A 25112-nucleotide genomic window follows, 5' to 3' on the forward strand; every position below is an offset into this window, starting at 1 on the left:
TGTCGAAATCACTTGAAATATGGCGAAAGGCAAATTATCAGCAATCGAGGAAGAGGTTATGCGACACGTACAGCATCTATGGGTCGTTCGGTACGCAGCAGCTGGTAACATGTCACCGACGAAGGTATGTTCTGATGAAGAAGAAGTTCAAAGAGGAAAATGTGCTCCAGTAACCATGCTGACAGTCAACGGCTATATTTCATTTCTCGTAGGATTATGTGTCAACGGTTAGATACATTCTTGTGTCCAAGTCAAATTAAAACATATTTCATGACAAAGTATGCAAGCTTGTTTGAAAATTTTGCACTTTGCGCGCAAAAGCCCATCCACGAATCGGCAACATGTTCTGTGTATGATGTCACGGCCAGTTCGCCTCGGAGGCGGGCCATAGTAGCTGCCGTTCACGCCTGTGGTAAATATAGAATATTTTCGCTATTTGTACGATTTTCAACTTCATATTTCACAGAGTGAATGCTTTAGTACAGGGGAACTAATTAAAAATGATAATGGGCTTTTCAAATATCCTTTCATGGTCCCTTTAAGTCATTGCCTTAGGAGTTTGCCAATGCCCTCTTAAAGGGTGCCCTTCAGCATATGCTATATTGCAATTGATTTCATCTCGGGGGGGAAAAAATGATATATATAGTATTGTTAAAAAATATGTTCGCATTTAGCTGGGACACCCTGTACACTAGTAGAAAGGGAAGGAAAGAGGGAAGTATCTATGGGAAATAGAAAATCAAAACACAATAGACCTCTACCTGTTCGTAAACAAAAGACGTCATTGTGTTCGACAGCGCCACAAATTTGGTAGAGTTGAACTACGTTCAAAGCTAGTGGCGAACAAGGTCGCGCCCGAAAGCCACGGTCTTGAAGGGATTACGATGGTCTCTGAAAAGGACGCGACCTTTGGTCCTACTTTTCTTTCAGTAGGAGGCAGCGAACAATTGCCAGTTCGTGGAACCCAGCTCTCCCTTTCCGATCTGTTTCCGTTTCGGTCTGTCTACCAACGTCATGATGACGTTTGTCGGGTAGAGGTTTATTGAAGACATCTAGCCGAGGTTCTTGAAAGAACAATAGCTAAAGAGCGAAGCAGACCAGACCAGACCAATAACTACAACAGAGGACCATGTGTCACAGACACATAACACGTCATTTTTCTTTTTAGGCCATGGCCACGACATTGGTTATCGCCTTCGCTTTTTGAACCGCACCGGAAAACAATTTCGAAAAACGAATGTAACAGTGAGCAGTTGCACAGTACCCACAGCAAAATCACACGGCAAAAGTGATGAATGCCCTATTCGCTAGTTATGTCGCTTCACGTGACAACGCTGGTACCCAATCAGAACGCATTGTCACGTTGACGTTACTCATGCCCCTGCCATGCATGGGTGAACTCATCCTCGCTCTCGCCTCTCACTCGCACATGGGGAGAGGCACGTGCAATGGTGCAAAGAGGGTGTTTCGAGTGCTTGCTGCCTACGAGCTTCATTAAATGTAATGTTTCTAACGAAGACACTTCATTAAATCGATTGCAGAAACGCATTGGCATCTGTGGGGAAATGTACGTACAACAGAAATAATACCACAAATAATACGTTAAATAGTGGATTTCATTGAATTGACGTTTGTTGTGTGGAAGTGCGACTCTATAACAAAGTTTCTCAAGTATGTCTTCCATTGAAACCAACGTAGTTTTTGTTGCAGTGTAACAAGGTTGTTTCCACATAATCCATATGCAGTGTGTGTGCTTGGTAAAAGCGGACACACAATGGTGACAATCCTAAGCATGCTTTCCCCTTAGTAATAGAAGGATACGCGACACGCCATGCCTCGATGCTACGATGCAACACTTGCACGTACTTGCCTCTACCTCTGCCTGCAGCTGTGCACATAGTTGTAGCTATTTAATTCTGTTTGTCATTTTGAATCTTAAAGTGGGACTCCACCACAAAATCGCCACAACGATTGTGACATGGCAGTGACCCTTGTGGTGTCAGGACCATACCTAGAAAAAATCGCGTTCCCAAAGTGCGCAGATTTTATTCGAACAAATTATTACGAAGTGAGCGCTTCGCATCTGTGAAGCAAGAGGGCGCTGAAAGCAACACTGCCGACGTCATCGTGCGTGGAAGAATGCAAGCTTCGTAGCAGACGACAATGCCGGGTGACGTCACAGTGTCTTCCTTCTGGCGAACCGCTGTGCGCTTTGGATGTCGGTTTCGGTTTGGTATTGTCATCATTTACGAATTAATTACTCTCACGAAATGAATGCGAATGTTGTATTCGGTATCAAGGGAGCGGTCCGTGTTCGGTATGATGCTCACCTAATTTGTTTTGAATCCTTCCGATGGCTCTCTTTAAGCTTTTACACGCTTACTCTTGTGCCCCCAGACATAATGCAGACAGTGACTGATTTTTTGGGGGTACCAAAAATTTGAGCCTTTGGTTTTGCAGACTGCACCATCGACATCATCCCGCTCATTACAACCTACGTACTTTTCTGCCCAACATTTTGGATCAGTTATTCAAATAGTGCACAACTTTCCATTCACCTTTCGATTCCAACTTGCCTGATACTACGTTGGTATGTGCATCCCCTGACAACTGGGGAGCCATGACAACCAGTATACGACGTAGTATCAATAAGTTCTGAGGCTAGGCGCATATGAAGGCAAGTTTCTACTTTGTTCAAGTTCGGCTGCTATCACCCTTACAGAAGTCTCCTTGTGCATTGATACAGCGCTTTTCCTACTTTTGGAAGGTTCCCCGTAAATCATGCTCTTGGAGCATGTCCGGCACCTTGTGTGATTGACGAATTTGGGCACATGGTTTCCAAATGGCTACCCTTCAGACTACCCTTCACTGCTGCGAAGGAGAAGAAATTGCAGGGGACCATGTCTGTTGAGTAGGGCAGATAAGGAATGGTGGTTATTCTGCTGCGAGCCAAAAACTGCAGAGTTTCTAATGTTCCGTGAGCAGGTGCATTGCCGTGATTGAGCATCCAATTCCCCCTCCCCCACTGCGTGCCACAGCTTGGGCCCCTTGTGCCGAGTATTTTCCCTCAAACTCCCGTTAACTTGTCACTCCCTTGCAGTGAAACTGTGCACTAACAGTCTGGCGCTCAGGGACAAATTAGCGGTGCACAATTCAGCACAACAACAGCATGGCACTTGGTCGTGTTCCCAACTTGCCTTCTTCAACGCTGGGCTCTTCAATTGTGGAGGCGGCTGTTTTCTCTGTATCCTCCAGTGTCCCCAGGGATGACCCTCGACATGAACATTGGGTCATTCAAAACCAGCTTGTGAAGGTCCCTACAGGGTTCAACACGATGTTTCATGGTCAGGATCCTTGGCACAAATTTTGCTGCATTGTGACGCTCGCCTAAAACAGATGCACTGTGCCTTGTGACACATTGAAAATGTCAACAACCTCCTGAATGATTCCTCTACGATCCTCATGCACAAGAGTTCCCTTACCACATCGACATTTCGGGGGGATGGGGGTAGGGGTTGTGGATGGCCTCCCTGGCCTTTCCTTGTCTTCCAACGATGTTGAACCTCTCCTGAAGCACGAAACACTTTTTATGACTCATTTCCTCACTGCCATAAGCCAGCTGGATCAAATGTCTCTGTTGCAGATTTGCAGAGGTTGACGCAGAATTTAATGTTCGCTCGCTGCTCCAGTTTGTGTCTGTCTGAACCACCACGTAGCAAACGTAGATTTACCGTGTATTCACACGAGCGACATCCTCACGGAATATTCTAGTGGAAGAAAAACGCAAAAACACTGCTTACAGAGACGAAGTTCCGTTCCGTGCTATGTGAGCATTCACACGGTGCAGAATATCGGGTGCGGCGTACTTCGCATTTAGCAGACGACACCGTCAGCGTGTTTTCCTGTCGTCTGCTACGGAATATGTTGTAGCTGTGTAGCAGGATATTCCCCACGGTTAGCAGTGTACGTGAAGACACGACGTTGAGCGCTTGCGCCCACGTGACAGCAGAAAGCTATGACTCTTTTCGCATCTTCCGCTTCTGGGGGAATGTCGCTCGTGTGAATACACGGTTAGTGAAATCTTCCATTTAATATATTCCTGCCGCTCGTACATTTCTTCGTAGGCTCAAACGCATTTCTGCGCCCGATTTAACGAAGTGTTTTCGTTAGTCATATTCTGTTTAATGAAGCTCGTGGGCAGCAAACACCCGGAACTCCCTCTTTGCACCATTGCACGTGCTTCTCCCCATGTGCGGAAGAGAGAACATGAGTCACACCCACAGGGGTGGGAAGGAATAACGTCGACGTGACAGTGGCATCGTTATTAGTTACTGGCATTGTCACGTGAAGCAACATAATTAGTAAATCGGGCATTAAACATTTTTGCCACATGCTTTTGCTGTGGGAACTGTGCAGTCGCTCCCCAGTTAAATTCGTTGCAAGCGGTACTTTATGATTAGCGCGGTCCAAAAAGCAAAAGGTTTGTCAGTTGAATGATGAACTTCCTATGATCAATGTCGTGTCCATGACTGGAAAGAAAATTGACCTTCCGATCCAGGACCTGTGAACATTCTGTTCTTGCCACATAGAAAAGTACAGTTCAGGCAAAACTTATTTTTCTTGTATGCTCCTGAGTGGCAAGTACGGTGATGACGTTTGTGCTCGTCGGAAAATGTGCGACATTCAATAATGAGCGTCCATGCCTTCGTGTTCCCTAATCTCGGGGGTTTTTACATTATGCATCATCTTCACCAGCTCGCTTGCTTCCTAGCCATTTTTTCATTGTCCATTCCGTGTTTTCACGCCAGTATTATGACAGGGTAGCGTCGAATGGGGTGAGCGGGTCGACGCTCTGTTCATCTTGTGACGTGCAGTCACATCCCGATGTCACGAAACCAGAGCGTCGAACCAAACCGAAAACCGCAATTAACCATAATTTTTAGCTGGAACTGAACCGTAATTACTTGTGCCATCTGAAAGCTTAACTAGAACCGAACCGGTCTAAAAACTTGCGTTACTGGTTCGGGATACGAGTTCGGTTCGGGTTAGTGTGTGGTGGAGGCTGGTGTGGGGATTCGAGTGGTCTGCCTGCCTAGATTGGCAGCACATTGCTTGGGGAAGGGATGAAAGGGGTTCCTATTGGTTGAAACACAGAAATAAATGCATAAACAATGTAACCGAGAGATTTTGTAGCAATTTAGTGACTACCTATGATTTTGTAGCCATACTAGAACCTCGAACCTGTTCTGAACCGGTTTACAGCCTCTGAACGGGTTAATCTGTCGAATATATATGAACTCCAGAGGTGAACCAGAACTGATCCTTTATGGCTGGACCCGAACTCGAAACAAACCAAAAACCGTTTCGGTTCGAGACTCTGCACAAAACGCTGCACAACAAAATTTGCGCTACAGCGAAATAATTTGTATTCCCCTGCCCTAACTCGCTGTCATATTTCGTCTGGCTTGATACAACGAAATATTTGGTACAACGAAAGAAATCGTGTTCCTCGTGAGTTTCGTTACATCGAGGTGCCACTGCATTCAGTTTAACAAATTATCCTATCGAACGAATTAAAGTGCGGCCATTTTCAGTTTCTTTATAAAGACGTTCAACTGTTATGAGAAATGGACGCCACTCTGCATGAGAACAAACAATGGTCACTGACATCAACAGCTGTGCATTCATCCCCGTCTGTGCCATCTCTGATCATGCTGCAGAACTAGTCTCGGAACTTTTTGATCGTACCTCGCATTTCAGTGATGCAGCAATTTGGGCTTGTTGGTTCTATGAACATCATGTTACAAGCGCAGCTAAACAGGGACAATGGGAAGACGAAGCTGAGCTTGTAACATGATGCTCATATACAGGGTGTGTGCAGAAAAACATGACCCGCATTTAGGCACATTACTTGTTGCCTACCTAACTAACGAACTTCCGGTGGCGCATTTATGCGTGTGAAATCTGCAGAAAAATTCTGAAAGCCATACTCAGCTTAAAAAATAAACGGAACAATGAAAACGTCTGCTTCCGTGCATCAGAATAGGGCAACATGGTGAACAACAGGGTGTATGTGAAAGGGCAACATGGTGGACGTATGAGAGTTGTGTTCAAGTACCGCTAGGGGAGCTATCTGTGCATAAATCGAAACGATGTCCCACATGGATGCTCATCGGCAGTACCCCTAGCGATGCCTGCACATAACTCTCCTGAGACCGAAATGCACTACCATGCACTGTCATGCACTGTCATGACTGCCCTATTCTAATGCATGGAAGCGCATGTTTTCGCGCTCTGTTTAATTTTTTACGCCGAGTATGGCTTCCAGGATTTTTTTGTAGCTTTCGCACGCATAAATACGCCGTCGTGCGCCGCCGGAAGTTCCTCGGCTAAGTAGACAACGAGTTACATGTAAAAATGTGGGTCACGTTTTTCTGCACACACCCAGTATCTCAGATACCCATTGTTCAGGCAGCATAAATGGTAGTTGTGCTGATACAGTGTGTAGGCAGAGCTTGCACATGCATGCTCCTCTGCTCCACATTAAATGTGTAAGTTGATAATGTATCATTCTGAACGTGTGGTGAGGAAGATGCCATGGCAGGAACAATGCTCAATGCAGACAGTTACCCCTGGCACACGGGCACATTCAGAACCTCTTTATCTCAAGGCCCTTTGGAAATTCCACAAATGACATAGAAAACATTCACGCAGCACCGTTTCGCGCTCTCTCCGGCATCGAACTTGTTGCCCTGTCTACTAAAGCAGTTGAGATAAAAGGCCCTAAATGTGCCCGTGTGACAAGGGCAATAGGCTAGGAAGCAACAACAGCAGTTTTGACTATCACAATATTGATATTTGCAGCAGCCATTCTTCTCGAGTTCATTTGTGCTGCACTGACAGCTCTTCAAAGTTTGATTTCATTTTGGCTATTTTTCAATAACTGCTTCGTAAAAACGCGAGCTTTTGCTTCTGACTAAAGATTGAGACTGCTTGACGTGCGTATACTTTATGTGCACGTACCCTGCTGGTTCTGCATTTGGGTGCGACTGATCAGTAGAAATATCTCTGGTCAACGCTGTACCATGCCACATGTGCATTACACACATAATATGTACGTTTTGTGTACCTGTTTACGTACTTCCAGAGCATGTGGCATTACAGAGTGATAGGGCTTTTGTCGCTAACATGTAAATGCTGCAGAAGTTGTTGCTGCTTATTGTGTTTTTGAGCTGCTTTTCTTTTACTGCGGTAGAACTGCAAGATAAAAAATAACCCAAGAAGAAATTTGGTTTAACTGGACGCGTGTCTAGCTCGACTTTATTGACACCTGTCAAGTGGAATAATGTTTTACCGGAAAAATTCATGCCAAGGTAGCATGTCCTCACGACAGTGGCTGGGTAGCATCCATATCCATCATATGGAGAGGAGGGATTGTACAAGAGTGTAAATTTTATAGGTGTAAATAAAAATTTTATAAATTCATTGATGGCCCAACTCACAAACCTTCGGCGTACAAATTCCTTCGCATTATGAAACACCTGAAACGTCCAGGCTCATTTGACCTCAGTTCATGAATGGGCTAAACTGTGTTATCCAGAGGTCCACAGAGTATCCTGTGTTCATGTATTCTGAAGGCAAATTGGCTCATTGGAAACGCTAATTCCTTTACGTATTTCCCTGGAGAGATGATTAAGGAGTTTGGAGTCAAGAATGGCTGTGACTTGGAGCATATCTTGAAATGGACACATCAGTAGCTGCCGTGTAAAAGCTGTAAACTCTGTGCTAAGGAGAGGGTATTTTGGGTATTTTATTTTTCCGGTCCTTAACAACATCGTCGCATCGAAGATGGGTAGCACCTATCATATAACTATACACAGTGTTCTGTGAGAGCTAAGACCTCACTAAATTCCTAAAAATTGGTTTTACCTTAAAAATTATCAAACTAGTACTTGGAATACACTCATACAGACTTTTTCTTCATATTGAGGCCATTTGATTTAGGTTACTTATTAATTAAGCTAATTTGCATAATTAAACTTGAAACATTGTCGACCAAAGGCGCCATTTTTCTTCTTGAATTCGAAAGCCTATGATCATAACGCACTATTCCAGTCAAAATCACGAGATTTTTCGCAAGATTTTTACAAAAATTTTGACAGCCAAGAACTAGTCGCTGGGTGAAGCATGCCCAGTGAAATTTGTGTCTGAGGAGCTCTTGGCTCTGCCCTTATCTAGGTGAAGTGCAAAGGAGTGACACAGTTTTATTCCGATCGAGGGGCCTTGTCGCGCAGCGTATCATTATCACTGGCTGGTGACAGACACGTTTACCGAGGCGAAAGGTGTCATTGTGACGTGACTTCTTGCACAGGAGGAAGGGCACTTGAATTAACCCAACGGTTCCACAAATGTAAATATCAGCATCGCAGTGCTAACACGGAACCAAAAAAAGAAGTAAATATCAGCAAGAGCGCTTCCTCCAGCGACTGATTTTCAGCTGTCAAACTTTTATTGAAATCTTGCGAAAAACCCCGTGATTTTGATTGGAATTGCGTACTATGGCTATAGCCTTCTGAACTCTGGAAGAAAAATGCTGCTTTTGCTTCTCAATTTTTCGAGATGAATTTTATGCAAATTAGCTTAATTAATGCGTGACACGAATGCAAACAGTCTCAATCTGTGGCAAAAGTTTGTGTGAGTACGTATATACTCCCAAGTAGTTTTACGATTTTTTTAAGTGAAATTTTTTAAAAAGGAATTTAGTGACATCCCTCGTGGAACACCCTCCATAACAATGCATTTGTTCGTTTTGTGAAGGAAATGAGAGTACTCTTAGACAGGCCTAGGCAAAGCAAATCACTCATACACCGGTAGCATAAGCAGAGATAACCTCCAGCAGTAAACCACAATCACTCTCATATGTGATACATCGGTAAAGCTTGAGGTCATCAGCATGCTGGGTAAACTTGGTACCCAACAATAAGAGATGAAGTCCTCTGGCACTCCTGAACCCTACACTGATTTGGTTTATCACACCTGCATGACAAAATCAACATCATCAAGGAACAATAACCCCAGTGAAAGCAGGGATAACGGCTGTGCTTAAGGTGTCCGTGGAATGAGTCATGTCCGTTGTAGGTCTGCAATGGACCACAACTAGGCTATAACGCACTATGTCGAAGATAACATGCGTCAATCTGTCAATGATTAATACTTAAGGGGAAAGTCTCGTACAGCCAGGGCGATTCTAAAACTTAGCCAAAACTATATTCACGAATACTATAGGCATAGAACCGCGAAAGTTGCATTCCGTATAACCAAGTCGTTTTTGTGGAATTTGTCAAAACATGCAGTACTAATAGCAGACGACGGATCCTGCACCTCACTCTTATGCAACATCACGCTTGACATCGGCCTGTGGGTAAATTGCCCAGTGGCTCAGCGGAGAGCAACGCTGCTGTTTGCGGTTGCCGCCGTTGCCATGGCAGGTCTGCATCAGATTACAGACTTTCCTTCAGGAGGATGTAGCGGTTGTTGTTGTTACTGCCAACACAGATCTTTATCAACTTATCAACAGAATCTTTATCAACTCAACTTGTTTACTTAATGACCATGATGAGCTTTGCCTGGTAAATTTGCAGTATTCTATTTTCAACAAAGTGCAATTAAATGGTACACTTTATGAGTGGGGCAGAGGCTACAAGACCATCCCTTTAACACTGTGATGACACCACTACGATGCATTTAAAAATATAAATGTCACATATGTCAAATGTCATTGCACAGTGCATGCCCTGCTGTTGTTACAGCCTTTTACAGCATTTCCGATAATTCAAAACTGTACGTTAAAAATATCTCGATATGTGAGTGATTTGTGAGGAATTTTGTCTCTTTGTATATGTAGTGTTGACAGGAATGTTTTACGTAACGACAGTGTTTGCAGTGTTGAGTTGTATCTAAAACAAGATAAAAAAAGGAGGGATTGAAGACAGGGATGTTGCAAGTACATGTACGTGCATGATGGATTCATGACACACACAATCTAATCAACTGATGTTGACTTTCACCCATGAAACTACAAAACTGAGCTGAAAGCTTGTGAGCTTCAGCCCTTGCTATTTTGAGAAAAAACAACTTTGTTTTGTTGCACAACCATGGTAAACATGCTTTTGGCACTGGGCAAATGCTGAAGACAACATGTGCCAAGATGGCTTCACCCTGTGCTCAGGCTTATTTACCATGGAGCTTGACTGCCAGGTTGCCAGCATATATGCCGTTACACTAATCGTGGTTTTTTGTAGCCAGATTTGATAGCCCACCCCATGACTCTTATTCCAAATGTGTCTTAACGCTCATTTATTCCTTTTCTACGCACACATGTTCGTTCTCTCCACTGTCGCAACCATACATTTGTATTGATGGCTTTTAGTGCACAGGTGTGCACATTTTTTTATGAATAAATTGCCCAAGCTCACATGTAGGAGATTTGATCCACATGACATCTGCGTCCTTTGCAAGGTATCTCTGTCGAGCGCAAATATGTGAGTTGACAGTGTGATTACTCGACGCAGGAAACACAAAAATAGTTGCATTGGGTATGTGGGCCCCCCTGACCCTCAAAAAGGTGTAATTCACATTTTGCAGCATCAGTATCTGACTGTATCGTGTCAGGAATGCCTGAAAGTATAAGAATTAACTGTAACAAATAAAATCATGCTGACCATCAAAATGACTCTTATCCTTGAGTGAAACAGCAGCCACGCAAAAACTAGCATGCAACAATCTCCATGGGAACATGTTTCACTGTGCACGAACTACATTGAGGAATGAACATGAGGCAGTGCCATGTTGAATGTTGCTGAAGATGGCACATGCCATATCTTAATATGATAATGAAATACAGTTCTGATGCAGCGTATTGTATTTGAGAGAAACAAATCTGTCTTAAGCCTTTGTACTGTGTCTGACACTGTATTTACTTGCACGGTTAATATGCAAGCCAAGGAACTTGGCTATGTTTCCATAGCTTTTGACAGTGAATCTTTGTGCAAGGTCTCATCTGCTGCTAAAATTTGAATGGCAAAAACAATGTGAGACCACACTAGCTTATAAAGTATCTAGTACAGGTCTACTCTCTATGCTGTGTGTTTTCCTACAGGGAAGAACATTTGAATACATCCAGCCCTGGTGCTTCTGAGGCACATTTTTATGAGATTTGTAGACAGTCTCCAAATTGCCACAAAATCAAAGATAATTGTAACGGAATTGTCACTGTGGTGGGACCGATCCTATGGACAGTAGTTTATGGTGCATCACCCTGGGCAAACTTGACCTGTCCAAGGCAAGGAGCTTTTTCCCACCAGTTTGGCACCAGTTGTCATTTTCCAGAGTTGCAGCACCACGAGGTCGACAAATATTGCAGGTAATACGTTCATGTGTGGACGGACACTTTTTTGTGATAATGTGTCGTGTGATCTTTTAGAGAGGTAACATGACCGTGTCTTAGGAAGTTGTCTCCTATAATATGCAAAACAACAACGACGACAGTTAAATATGGCGTGCTGAGATTTCTGCACACGTCCAGGAACCCTGGAGTGGACAAAATAAATTTACACCCCGACCACACTGGTATTGGTAATGAACTCATGATCACGGTTTTGTCATGTCCAAATGTATGGAATTGTCGCCACTTATTTTGGAGGTTTGCATTATACAGTTGTCCCCTGTGTCTGTGCAGCCACAGAATGCTTTTGAGCATTCTCTTTAGATGTCTTATACATGTAAGTGCCCAGGGTTGCGAGACTGTCGTCAATCCTCCACGTACAACAGTAGCGGAGGAAAAAGTTGGTCACAAAAAAATGTCTGCCGCAGGAGCTGTGTCGAGGCCTTCGGCGCACTGTCTGATTCCAATGCCTGACCGACATGTCTGTTACTGTATTTTTCAGGCCATTGCTGAGGAATCGAAAGCGCTGCAGAAAATGAATCCACCTGACCACCCACGCTGTCGCTGCTGGGCTCGAGATAACTGGTTCTGTTCCAGCTTTGCGTGGTAGCTATGTGAAGGAGGTAAACGGGGCATACCTGCCATGACTGCGTGTTTCTGAGCACCGTTAAGACCACAGTGATAAGTTTATTCATTGGCAGTGATGATTCAACTGTCAGTTTGAGCTAGGCCCCCATTTTCATGTTTGCTGTGTGCACTAGCATTTGTACAAATTACTGTGTGTGTCGGCTTGGGAATAGGGCTATATGTTGTAGTGAACTACTTGTACCATAAGTCGTTTCGTTCCCCAGAAGAATAGCTCCTACTAGGACGTTAGCTCAAATTAATATGATAACTGTTTGCACATATTTTTGTGTGATCTGTGGGTGCGTATTATTTCTTGATGCTAAAATGTTGCGGCAGCTCGGGCTCATGTAGTCTTTCTCAATTGCTTTGAAATTGTGAGCTGAATCCCCCATTGGATAGCACTGGGGTGTCTGTGCTGAGCATAAGTCTGCGAATTCATTCATGATGTCCTTCACCGGCCTCACTCACCATCGCATCATGGAGAATGACGCGAGGTTGAATTAAGGGCTACGACGTGATGTGATATGTTAAGCGCAAGATGAATGAAACATTATGATCTGATGTGTCGTCGAAGTTGAACTTGAATGAAGGGCTGTGATGCGATGTGGTGAGTACCGTAATTTTGCGCGTATAAGCTGCACCACAATTAAGCCGCAGGACACGTTTTTAGGAAAGCTTTGCCAATTATGTGGCAGATAAGCCGCAGGCAATACAAGACGAGTGATTTGTGCGACGAAAAAGACCATAGAGAAGGCCATAAACCCTGTGGTCCATACTCAGGGGTCAGCTCTAGAGTTCTACCAAGATCGGATTGTGCCCTTGTTGGGCATTTTTCATAGATTGATGGGTCAGTGGTCTTCCAGAAGACGTGAATCACTGTCATCACTTCCGTTTAAGCTGCTTGGGGGAATGCACCAGGAAGATTAATCTATTCTAATGTGGACCCATCCCTGTTACGCACTGTTCATGCATCGGCAGGGCAGTGCTGTTCCAGAGACACTGTCAGCCCTTTCGTTAAAACCAGCCTATGGGAAAAATACCGGGAAAAAATAGTCATCAGATAAGCCACACCGGTGGATAAGCCGCAGAGCGCCCGTGAGAAAAAAAAATTGCGCATAAGCCGCAGCTAATGCGCGTGAAATTACGGTACACGCAAATATTAAAATGGCAAATCCTGTAACCGAAACCGCTTTCAGAGTTCTGTCACTGAACTGTAACCATAACGGAACCAATATTAATTTTGGTTTCAGTCTCTCGGTACACCGCGGTCAAACTTCGTTCTACCGAAGTGCCACGGGAACTACGAAAATGTTTGCTCTATCTGATTTTCGTTGCAACAGTACTATTCAAAGAACTAAACCCTGCCTACGAATTCTGGAATGTGACACCAGCTCTATCGGCAGTTGAGTCATTCCAGATGAATTTATTTTTTAAGCAAAGTTTGCGCCTTCATGGCGAACGCATTGTGCACAGTGACGCCTTTGACCTTATCGATGCAACAAAAGACCTCAGGGCTCTTCCTCAGACAACGTTGGGTGCACCAGCAAGTTCTTAAGTGCGTGAAGCATGTTACATGTTTCCAAATGTTGTTCAGTGGGTGTCTTCGCATCTTTTTCATCTCCCTCCGCGTTATCATAACCGCTCACTGATGCCTGTCTAACCCGGCTGTGATTTCCATGTAAGTCAGTCAGTCGGTCCGTGTGCCGCAACAATGGCATCGTCAGCCGGCCAATACAAAATCATCGAATGCAATGTCCTCACATCCTTCGTGTTCAAGCCTCCGGCAAAATGTCTGGTTGGAGTGACCCTGTTGGTCTACAATGCCGTACTTTGCAGGGACGTTCTTTTGTGGCACGCTGCCGTCACCATCTCGTTGAATTTTCGTGTTCATGCATAAGGCATTCCGCGTGCGGGACGTTGCTGCGTAGATCCGACGGTAAACCAAGAGCACATGGACACACAGGCAGTATGTTACGGGAAACACGCACGAGTCACGTGGAAAGTGAAGGGCCCGAATGGGAGTGACAGCCAAGGGGTAGGAACGCGCAGCCAACAGAGACTTTTGCTTGAGGCCTGCGCATGAAGGATGTCAGGACGTTGCATTCAGTAATTTTGTATTGGCCGACGTTGCCGTTGTTGTGGCAACTGTGGCTGTGACCGACTTATGTGGAAAACACAGCCGGGTTAGACGGGCTGAACATTGTCAGTGAGGGGTTATAATGACGATGAAAAAAGATGCGAAGACACCCGTTGGAACAACATTTGGAAACTCTTAACATGGTTCGCGCGCTTCAGGACTTGCAGGCGCACCCATCATTGTTTGAGGAAGAATTCTGAGGTGTTTCATTGCGTCGGTCGAAGATGTCATTGTGCATGATGTGGTCGCCATGAAGGAGCAAAGTATTGCCGATTTTTAGGAAATAAATTCATTTGGAGCGACCCAATTGTGGACACGGATGGCGTCATATTCCCCAGAAAGGCCCCAATGGGATTGACAAAGAATGGGTAGGAATGCACAGCAAACAGAGACTTCCCTACTTTATTGGGGGTCAATCTCGCTGCCTTCTCGCTCCAAAATCTACTACCAGGTGATAAACACAGCCTGGGGTGAGGAGGGCATCCACATCGTAACCCAGAAGCCAACATAGGCCCTCACTGGAATTCGACTTCGGAACGCATCACTGGCTTCAGAACCCATCGTCAGTATAAACCTCTCCCTGTTCGTAAACAAGTGACGTCATAGTGTTCGACAGCGCCACCAAGTTGGTAGAGATGAACTACACTCAAAGCTAGTGGCGAACAAGGTCACGCCCAAAAGTCACGGCCTTGACGGGATTACGATGGTCCCTGAAAGGTACGCGACCTTCGGTCATCCTTTCCTTTCAGTAGGAGGCAGCGGACAAGTGCCCACTCATGGATCCCAGCCCTCCCCTTCCGATTTGTTTCGGGTTCAGTCTGTCTACCAACGTCATGATGACATTTCTCGGGTAGAGGTTCATTCAACTTCAGAACTCATCATTGGAATTCAACTTCAAAATCGTGATCGGATGTGAAATCAAATTCTGATGAATGGAACTTGAAGCGTGTGATGGGTTTTGAAGTTGAATGATGGGCTATGGTGTGATGGGCTCCGAAATAGGTGTTGAAGTATGGGTAGGGTTCCACGTTTTCGGTTTTTATTTTTGAGCGTATTTGACGTATGTTTTTCAGTGTTTATTGATTTTCACAAAATCTGCGTTTCTCTATGCGTTTCCTGCGTTGAACATTGTTTACCCGACTGTTATCAGGGATGGAAATCACAGTGTAATTTCAGTGATGTGCGTCTAACGCGTCGAAGTTAGACTAGCGGTGGCGTTTTACGGTTAACGGAAAAAGTAAACGGACATTTTTCACAACCATACTATTTCTGTATGGTTTTCTGATCTGCATCAACAACTTGCTAGGCATGTGCAGCAATATACCTCTGCCATCTTTCCTGGAATCTTCCTCTGTATTCGGTATTTTTAGATTAAAACCGAAAACGCGGAACCTTAAGGATGGGTTATGATGTGATGGGCTCTGAATTGGAAGTGAATGAAGGGCTGTGATGTGATGGTTTACGATGGTGATGTAATGTGATGGGCTGTCTTGATTCCATCACGATCACGATTATGATTCTTAGGTACCTCTACAAGAGAATCAAACTTCCATTTCGTTTCTTAGGGTTATATATTTGGGTATTCCTACAAACAGGTACAGAAACGTTTGTTCATAAAACTGTTTTTTCAGTTGAGATATATCTGGAATACTTGGTATTGTGGAATAATGTTCTCGCTACGAATTGTACTGGCCAACTTTTGCATGAATTTAATTTCTGTCCTTAATATAACTACTCAAATCCAGTGAAATGAGTTTTGTCTCAGGTATGTGTAAAAGCAAAGTACAGGACGTGTCAAACCGCAATACATAGTAGGCACTCTCCAAGCATACAGACTGACAAACATGTTGAGTAAATATGAAGATACCGAATCTACAGGCTTTGTGATGGGTGCATAACCAGATACTGTGACAGTCAGATACTTTAGTTGATGTTGGAGTTGATGTGTGGATGGAAACATTACTCCAGTTCATGCAGAAGGAAATGCTAATGCTGAAGTATGGATAGATTGTTTATAATTAGAGCCTGAAGTTTTGGGGTTTAACCCAATTCTTCGCCGAATTTTCACCCCGAATTGAAGGTTGCCTCTTTAGGGTGAAACCCGATTTTTACGTGGCAAATTACCCTCACTGAAACATCTGTAGGAACACACAATAGCTTGTTTGGCAGCAAACACAATTATAACCCCGTTTGTAGCAAAGCAGTACAATTCGTTTGAGTAATAGAGCCCGGTTTCTCCCTGAATTTTGCATAGTGAAAGTTTTCTTACCTGAATTTGCACGAATTTAAAGCACGCGTTTATTTCCCCGATTTTTACCCCCGGAATTTGGAAAAAAAATATTTCCCGAAAACTTCAGCCTCTATTTAGCTCTGTGTCAAGCATGCAAGTTCCTAGCACATAGTCATTCACTCGTACTAGTTCTCCTGTCAAAAGGGTTCCTTGATGCTATGCACAAAGGCGATGGTGATAAGTTCACTGCCTTCTAACTGCTAGACGTGATTTGCGAAGCATGGGGGAGGGGGGAAATTGTTACAGTTATGTTGCAACAGCTTTTGTATATCGTCGACAGCTGAAATAACAGAGGAGAGGAAGAAAGTGGAATGTCGTTTGGGGTTTAGAGGACTGGGTAAATCACTGGACATTGACTAATGACAGCCAAACACCTTGTGAAGCATGCTGCTGGTAATTACTCAAACGAATTGTACTGGTTTGCTACAAACGGGGTTATAATTGTGTAACTAATGACAGCAAAACACCTTGTGAAGCATGGTGCTGGTAATGTAGTAGCATTTATGACATAGTTGTAGCTGATTAATTCTACATGGTTTCGTTGCCAGCACATGAATATGAGACCTGCGTGAAACCTATGTACCATTTGATGTAATAATGACTGTGTCAGTATGGCATTCACGTAGTCACTTGTGCTATGTGGGAGGGTGTGGGGGACATCATGCCACTGCTACGGTGTTGCGATTTTATGTGACCTTATGTAATGCGTGTTCATGCATTACATTAGCCGGTGCAAAGCATGTCCATGCATTACATGAAGCGAAGGTACGGTAAACAGATAGGGAAACGGGAAATAAGGGAATAGGACAAAAAGACAAGGGGAACCAACTGCTCTCTGCTTCTCATAATCTTGTGTGTTCTTCCATCTTTTTCTTTTCTGCACGAAAACCTGCTTTTTTGGTTGTTATCACTCAATTTATACCGACATAAATAGATTGGTGTAAATAGAGAAATTTTCTGGAACGTTTGATCCATTCTGAAAGTATCCTCAAGGTTTATAGTTCTCTCTCCATTTCATGGTGGTGCAGGTGGTGGCGTACTGTGGCGTGTTCTTCCTTTGTCCCCATGTCGAAGGATAAAGACACTCCAAAAAAGTGGAAGACCAAAGCCAGACTAGAGCAAAGAAGCTATGCAAGCCATCGACAAAAACTGCAGGAGAACTGGGAAGATGACTTCATGAGTCAGTTGATGTTGCCCATGTGCAACTGAAGAGGAGCTGACACTGCACGAGCCACTGCATTGATGTACAAAAAAAAAAAAGGACAGACGTGTTTCACACATACTCTGCGATTACATATTGTCATAACAAATCTACATAGCTAACGTAGGAGCTTTTTGTCTATTGCCAAATGATTGTAAGGTACCTTTACTAATGCAAGCAGATATTGAGTGCATACACAAGCTGTGGACATGCTAACAAATGAGCTACTTTCTTCGGCTTCCAACTCCTCCAATTTTCCAATTTTATTTCGTTAAAATCTGTTGCAAAGCTTTGTGTTGTAAATCATTTAAAGATGTTTTCATGAGACATTGTGAATGCCAGTAATACGCATTTGGATTCAGTGTAATACTGTTTTTGTTACTTGCAATAGCAGCATTGATGTTGAAAGTTACTTTAAACCTTACAGATTATTCATTAGAAAGACTGCTGGGACCAGCTCCAAAGCGGCGTATGATAGATGAACAATGTAAGTTCCTTGCACCTCTCTTCACATTTAATGCACGCAGCACATAGCATGCATTATGAATAATTGTTCGATCCATCCATGCAGGGATATTTCTGGTAAATCGCTGCAAACCCTTGCGGTCTCTCTTATCACAATTAAAATTCTTTATGTACCGCTTGAATGCATAGGTTGCGATGTTTTGCCTTTTAAATTTTATTTTGCCCGTGTCCACCAACAGCAGACTCCCACACAGTGGTGTACCTCAAGACTAGGAACGTGTAAGAGGGAACACAAGAACGTCAGGAAATATATCAACATCGCACCATTTAAAATCATTGTAAAAGCACTTTTTATGAACAAGAAGAGATTTAATTACAAGATTAGGGGTAAAAGGCAGAAGGAAGCCTGCTGCATCTGGCTGGAGCATGAGAACCAATGGGAGGTAACCTAATGCCACTTTGTGGAACTGTGGGGTACCGATAATAAATGGAAAGTGACTTTTTCAACTGACCTCCTACCAATTCGGGTTAAACCTGATTTCTCCCGGAATTCCAGTCACTATGAAATCCTCACGTGACGTTTCCACTGAAGATAAACAAAGGTTGCCACGTGTGTCGGCTATACACCCATGTGTGTCAACACTGTCTATGCCTTCGGGGATTACCGCTGGAAGGTCACGATATCGCAAAAACAACAACAGCAGCAGCAAAAGAACAAAAAAAAAGAGATTAGGAAAGGAGAAACAAAAACACCCGAAGGCACAATTATCTCCCGATTTCTCCCCGAATTACAGGTTTAAAAATAGCGCCCGATTTTTACCCCCCGAATCTGAGAAAGGCATTTAACCCAAAAAAGTCACTCCCTTATAATAAATAAACAACATTGAATTCACATCAGCAATGCCGTCTTCAAATATACAAAGGAATGTCAAGTCCCAGAGATACTGTCGCCTACTTAAAGGTAACATTTCCGGCTTTAAAGGGGTTCCGAAGGTCATTCCAGGTTTTCCCAGATAAACGTAAAAAGCCTGACAGGCGTTTTATGTTGGCAGTGCAGTTTAACAGCTTGTTGCTTGTAAACCCAACACAGCAAGCTATACATGTGACAGGGAACGCCAAGTACGTAGTTTTAATTTGCTCGCACAATTGACGCAACAGTTGCGGGCGACGTCTGGTGTCACGTAATTCTCAATTCATCGAGCAACAGTGATCAATGTTTCCAACTGAAATGCTGCTCCTGGTGGGTACGTAGCCGAAGTACCTAACTTCTTTCGCGTTAGGCCCAGTGCTGTCCGCATGCAATGTAATTTTGGGGGCTCGCCGTTGCTTACCGCATGCAAGTGGGCATCACACATGGTAGTGGTGGTGGTGATGAAAGGGCTCGCTGCAGAACAGACGGTGGTGGTGGAGGTGAAAAGGATTGCTGTTGTCTGCGTCACAGCGATGGGCAATGTCATGACTAACGCCCTTGGGGAATGTGCGTCCTGGGCCGGCTTCTAAGGGAACTGTGCCAACATATGTTTGAAAGCGTCCGAGGAAAACCTAGGAAAACCCACCCGCAGAACAGAAATTCATCGCACAACGCGTTGTGTTCCAATCATTGCGCCCAATGATACTATGATGGCTTCTGATCTCAGGAGAAAGTGACAAACCCTTCGTGTCGCAACTATTACGCGTGGCCAACTTACCCGAACAAAACGTGCGTTTCCCATTTTCAACAAATGAGGAATGGGAACACAACAGGGGTTGTCGAGAAATCAGGAGTGCAACAGTTCTTGCATCAGTGTGAACTAGGGTTGTCACCGGGCCGGTTATTTGCTCGCTCTGCCAGTTGCCGGTAGGAAGGTGATACCGGTAGCATTTTGCCGGTATTTGTGGCTCAACACCTTTCATAGGGGCTTTTACGGGGGTTTTCCTTTCAACATTCCACTACAGCTTGAATAAATCTGGAGCACAGACCCAACTTCGTAGCCACCAGTCATTTTCTTAGTTATTCATTATTACTATTATCATTGTTGTCTTGAGCCAGTACGCTCATTCTTTCTCTCTCTCTCTCTCTGTATACTCTCCACCACTCACTTACTTTCCCTTTCCCGCAAACATTTCCTTCTATTCCACCTCCTCTCCCTCAGCCGGTATTTTTCACTACGAAAGGTGGCAACCCTAGTGTGAACTCGCATTGAAAGTTTCACAGCAACCAGGGTAATAGAAGCTGAGAAAATGGGCACTGCGAATACCGTCACTCATGCGGCTCCCCCATCACAACTCTTGCCACTGTCAGTGAGGCAGCGCACAAGAAGCCACGCGCTCATGGCTTCCCACAGAAATGGATGCAGCTCTGAGCTCTGTGACGTCTACGCTTTGCTCAGGAGCATGTTCAAGGGCTTTGTATCTCGCTAAGTACGACGCGTAGAAGAATAATCCTTTTTTCCTCAGTATTCTGGCACAATGCATCCATGATGTTATCAACCACATCTATGAAACTGCCCCTTTATCTTTAATAGAAGATGATTATAGATTCGTAATACCGCATCTTATTTTAAAATCTGTCGTAGATTTTCCTAGGTAGTCTGCCGTGTACACATTCTAGGTAACCAGACTGAGTCTTAGGTAAGCGTTTCAAATTCAAAATGTTTTATTTCAACGCTTGTATCAGAGAATACCTTAGATGTGGGACGGCGAGGATAGGCCTGTGTTGTAGTCCCATTACATACGCTATAAAGCTAAAGGCACGATAAAGATCTTGTGGAACGATATGACTTACTAGGTGAAATATTACAAAGAGAAAGAGGGAGAAGAAAAAATAAAAGGAATGGTGGTGTTAAAAAAATGGCACAGATACAAATATTACATTCTGCCACAGTACAAATAATATGCCACAAGAATATTGTTTACAGTATGCGTCGCATTGAAGATCACATCGCAAAAGATCGCAATCCTTTGGGGCGCCGTGTAAATGAATTTTTTATTACAAATGAATTATTATTATTAAATGAATTATTATGCTGTTATTCAATTTCATAATTAGGTGTGGCCAGAGAACACTTTCACAAGTAAGCCCACAAATTTCTAGTTCGTAACTTCAGTGCGATTAACGTATAGTAAAGATTAATGAGAACATTTACTGGAAGAAGTCTTCAGGATTTTGAGAGGGCCAGCAAACCTGGAAGCATATTGCGTCTTATGTTAGTGACATGCTCATGCCAAGAAAGATGTTTGTGCAGTATCACTCCTTCCAGAAGTATGACATAGTATACATCCTAGCATCCTCATCACAAACTGTGGACATGAATACGCATGTGTGTAGAAGGAGGCTGAATGACAACATCCAGCGCTATAGCATGGACTGTTAGCAGTTTGTGGAACCTGTACTGTAACTGAATAGTAATGGATCATGTTTCTTACAATGTGAGTAGCTCACTACCTCTTGTGCTACCTCAGTTTTTTTTTTCTCTTCTCAATTACAGTAGAATCTCGATGATACGAATCTCTCGGGACGACGGAAAATATGCGTATAATCCGAAATTCGTATAAAAAGAACTGAACCAAATATAAAAATTGAGGCGAACAAATAGACAGTTACTCTTCATTCTTAGTGAAAGAGGTTACAGTCGAACGGTTTTGCATGGTTGTTTTTGGCCAGTGCTGCCGAAATTCGCGGTTGTGAAAAAGGCCCAGCGCACGCTTTCCACCCGCGAGTCGTGCGACAGTGTCGCAAAGCGAGCTTCTCTTACAGCACACAGGGGTTAGGTGAAGCCGACTTTGGAAACAGTGACAGCTAGTGTTGCCAGAAGTTGCCCTGATATGTTCCATCCACGTGTTCTGGTCCTAAACCAGTGCGACATGACACAGCTTCAGGGTTTATTGTTTATTATGTTCCCCGCAGTGTAGTCTCTTTGATCTTATCTCCTTCACCACAAAAGGGAGTCATTGCTTGCGTTAAGTAGCTGCCCCAGTGCGCGAATGTTTCACACTCCACTCACTTGATGCGACACAAGCACCACTTGCGCACCTGGGAGTGCGAGACTCCAAGCTGCTCCCCGTGCACTTGTTTTGAAATGGGGGCTTTGAAGCAGACGACAAGCGCCTGGGTGCTAGAGATTTTCCATGACGTACTTCCTGTTGAGTGCAGTGGCAAATCCAGGGGGGGGGGGGGGCGATCGCCCCCCCCCCCCCAAAAAAAAAAAACGTCAGTTTATACATTGAATTTCCCTCTCCCCCCTCCACCACTACGCGCTCCGACAAAGAAACCGCCCCCTCCAAACCGAGGGTCTGGATCCGCCCCTGGTTGAGTGCCTGCAGGACAACATTCGAAGTGTGGGCTCGGAAGCAAAATATGGACTTACTACGTTACCCGATGCTTCGATTTCAATAAACTGTAATATTTTTATAACTTTTATCGTGCCTTCTAATTAATGGACAACTTATGCACGGATATTGACAGTTATTGGTGTGAAATGCAGTGCTTTAATGCAGACACCTTCACGCCATGCGGTCACCTTCGCTGTAGCTTGGCGCATTATGACCTTCGTTGTCGCTGCGCCAAAAAAATCCCAATCATCATCATTATCATCACCTTCGCTGCAAACGGCGCCTATGGAATCTGTTACGAAATCCTATCTTTTCCATTTCGTTTGTTGTTATGAGGAAAAGTCTTCACAACCGCCGTGGTTTCTTCCAACGTTGCTATGGGTTCAACGTGTCCTCCGTCTGTGCACTGCATGAGCAGACGACAGGAAGCGGCATCAGCGAGCGAGCTGTGCAGCGCTGCAGAGTTGTTTTTCGCTGCTTAGTGGCCGCTCTGATTATATCATACACCCGAATTGAGTGCGTCAAAAGAGGGGGGCCTACTTAACGCGACCGTTGTGTAAGGGAGGTCGTGGTGAGGATGATTAGTGTCCTTCCTCAAAAGGAGGAGGAGCATGACTGACGCTCTCTCCCGTCACGGGGAAACGACATCTGTCACCTCCTTGGGTTGGTTCGTATCATCCGTAGAAGCAAGATAACACGTTCGTATCATCTGAAATGAAAAACATGGGAAGAATAGGCATTCCGGCCGGGACCGGAAAATAATTAGTACTATATCCGTGATAGTATCGTCGAGATTCTACTCTAATGTGTCAGGACTGTGAAGTCAGTGGAATTGCTGATGGAACAAACTGTAGCAAAGGCCATTTAAGAAGATAGTGCCTAACATGCCAGTTTGTTTGTCCTCGATATTCATGCACTGTATATATTGATATGAGTAATAATAATGACACTTCTGGCGTTTATTTTAGGCCTTTCACGTCTGAAGCTCGAAGTGGCTCCAAGTGCTGACGATTATGACGAAGATTGTAAGTCCACACTCACGTATGTTGGACTATTGCAGTATCTTTCGGTAATTAATGCGCTCGTAGACGCGTGAATCCATCTTATAAGCAGGGTCTGAGTTTTTCGAGTTTTATGCGATTCTTCCCCGAATTGCATATTTAGTGGTTTGGACAAAACCCGACTTCTTACCGAACCGGGGTTCCTTTTGGCGCACGGTGCGGAACCACGATGCACGGCTACAGTAATGGAAGAGGGGGAGGTGTCACGGACGGAAGGACGTGACACCTTGGCGAAACACCACCTAGATAGAGAAAGTCTGCGCATTGCCTCTTCTCCCTCTCTCAAATAAAGTCAGAATTCGTCTTCTACTGTGATTCATCGTTCTGCGATTCCAAGAACCCGCAGCTCACCTGGAGCCTGTGGACCTAAATATTTAGACAAAAAGTGCGAGATGCTTTTCAGAAAACCAGTTTTGAGAAAGATTGAGACCGTTTTGCGCTTTATTTTTTCCCATTTAGTACGCGGGGATGTTCAATCACAACTTGCAGACGACGGTGGTTCTTCTCCATGGACACGACCGCTGAAAGCACGGTCGTGATTGGCTACGGCCCTTAAAAACAAGATCCTGATTGGCTGACTCTTAGTTGTTACGTCACGTTGACGAACGCGCAGGCTTTCTGTATCTAGGTGGTGTTGCTTCAGCCATGAGGGTGAAATGCGTGGGACGTTCCTCGACCATCAAAACGTCGGGTGCGCGCCGTGGCCGTGTATGGGCGGTGAAGAAACCAGAGGCGGAGAGTTTTCATTTTCCCAGGGGGGGCAAGGGCGCATCGCGAAATAAGTACTCTGGCGGGGGGGGGTATGTTTATTAAGAAAAAAAGAAAGGCAAGCCAGATGGATGTCGGTGTGTTATTAAAAAAAAAAGAGTGAAATGGGGAAGACAAAAAAAAGCAAAAGGAAACAAAAAGAAGGAAAGAAAAGGAAAATAAAAATGATTGATGAAAAAAAAAGGCATTACGCCTTTGAAAATTGACTGCAAAAAGAACAAAATGCATTGAATCCTCGGTGTTTGACCCGAAATGCGCGCAATATTATGAATATGGTCAATGAAACGGAGCAGCGGGAGTTGAACCCGCTCCCAACGGATATGCGTTCCGAAGATTCTACCGTTACACCTCACTGGCAGCTGCTGGTAGCTTTCCGACTGCTTCGTTTCATTGATCTGATTGCTTTGGGCGAAATTCAGGCTATGTGTTGTGTCATCCTCTGTGTTTCTTCGCCTCACCTTCTACTGTGATAATGAGTATGGTGGGCGGATACATATTTTACAAATTGCAAGATGCATTTTTGGGGTTGGTGTCTCTTCGCTCTTTTGACCCGGGCGCGCCGAGCCCCAAAGGTTGGTGTCAGTCTCTTAGCGGGACTTCCCGGGGGAGGCGGCGCCCCCTCCCCTAGTTCATGTTCCGGCGGGGGCAAGGGCCCACGCGCCCCCCCGCAGTCGGCGCCTATGGAAGAAACGCTCGCGGACGACCACCTGAAGCGCATGGGACACGGACAGAGTGAGCGACATGTGCCAATGTTGCCACATTTGTAGTCCACAAGTGTTCGTGCGCAAATAGCAGTAGTTGACAGATTC

The 25112-nt window shown here is 44.4% G+C and overlaps 2 protein-coding genes across 4 annotated transcripts in view; both read left to right on the plus strand.

Moving 5' to 3' along the window:
• The window catches only part of LOC135370333 (uncharacterized), a 28630-nt gene extending 16466 nt beyond the window's left edge, over positions 1-12164 (plus strand). Inside the window, exon 3 of the mRNA XM_064604053.1 lies at positions 11946-12164. Within this exon, the coding sequence (XP_064460123.1) occupies positions 11946-12053 (108 nt within the window). The 3' untranslated portion in view covers positions 12054-12164. The remainder of the gene's footprint in view (positions 1-11945) is intronic.
• A 5375-nt stretch (positions 12165-17539) lies between these two features.
• The window catches only part of LOC135370606 (uncharacterized), a 29667-nt gene continuing 22094 nt past the window's right edge, over positions 17540-25112 (plus strand). Inside the window, exons 1-3 of one of the 3 annotated variants that reach the window (XM_064604379.1) lie at positions 17540-17741; positions 18126-18185; positions 23443-23499. In XM_064604379.1, the coding sequence (XP_064460449.1) occupies positions 18170-18185; positions 23443-23499 (73 nt within the window). In that variant the 5' untranslated portion in view covers positions 17540-17741; positions 18126-18169. Of the gene's footprint in view, positions 17742-18083; positions 18186-23442; positions 23500-25112 lie in introns of those variants that run through there. The other 2 variants (XM_064604377.1, XM_064604378.1) reach the window with 2 other exon arrangements.

This window comes from Ornithodoros turicata, chromosome 10, assembly GCF_037126465.1.
Source record: "Ornithodoros turicata isolate Travis chromosome 10, ASM3712646v1, whole genome shotgun sequence".
NCBI classification, from domain to species: domain Eukaryota; kingdom Metazoa; phylum Arthropoda; class Arachnida; order Ixodida; family Argasidae; genus Ornithodoros; species Ornithodoros turicata.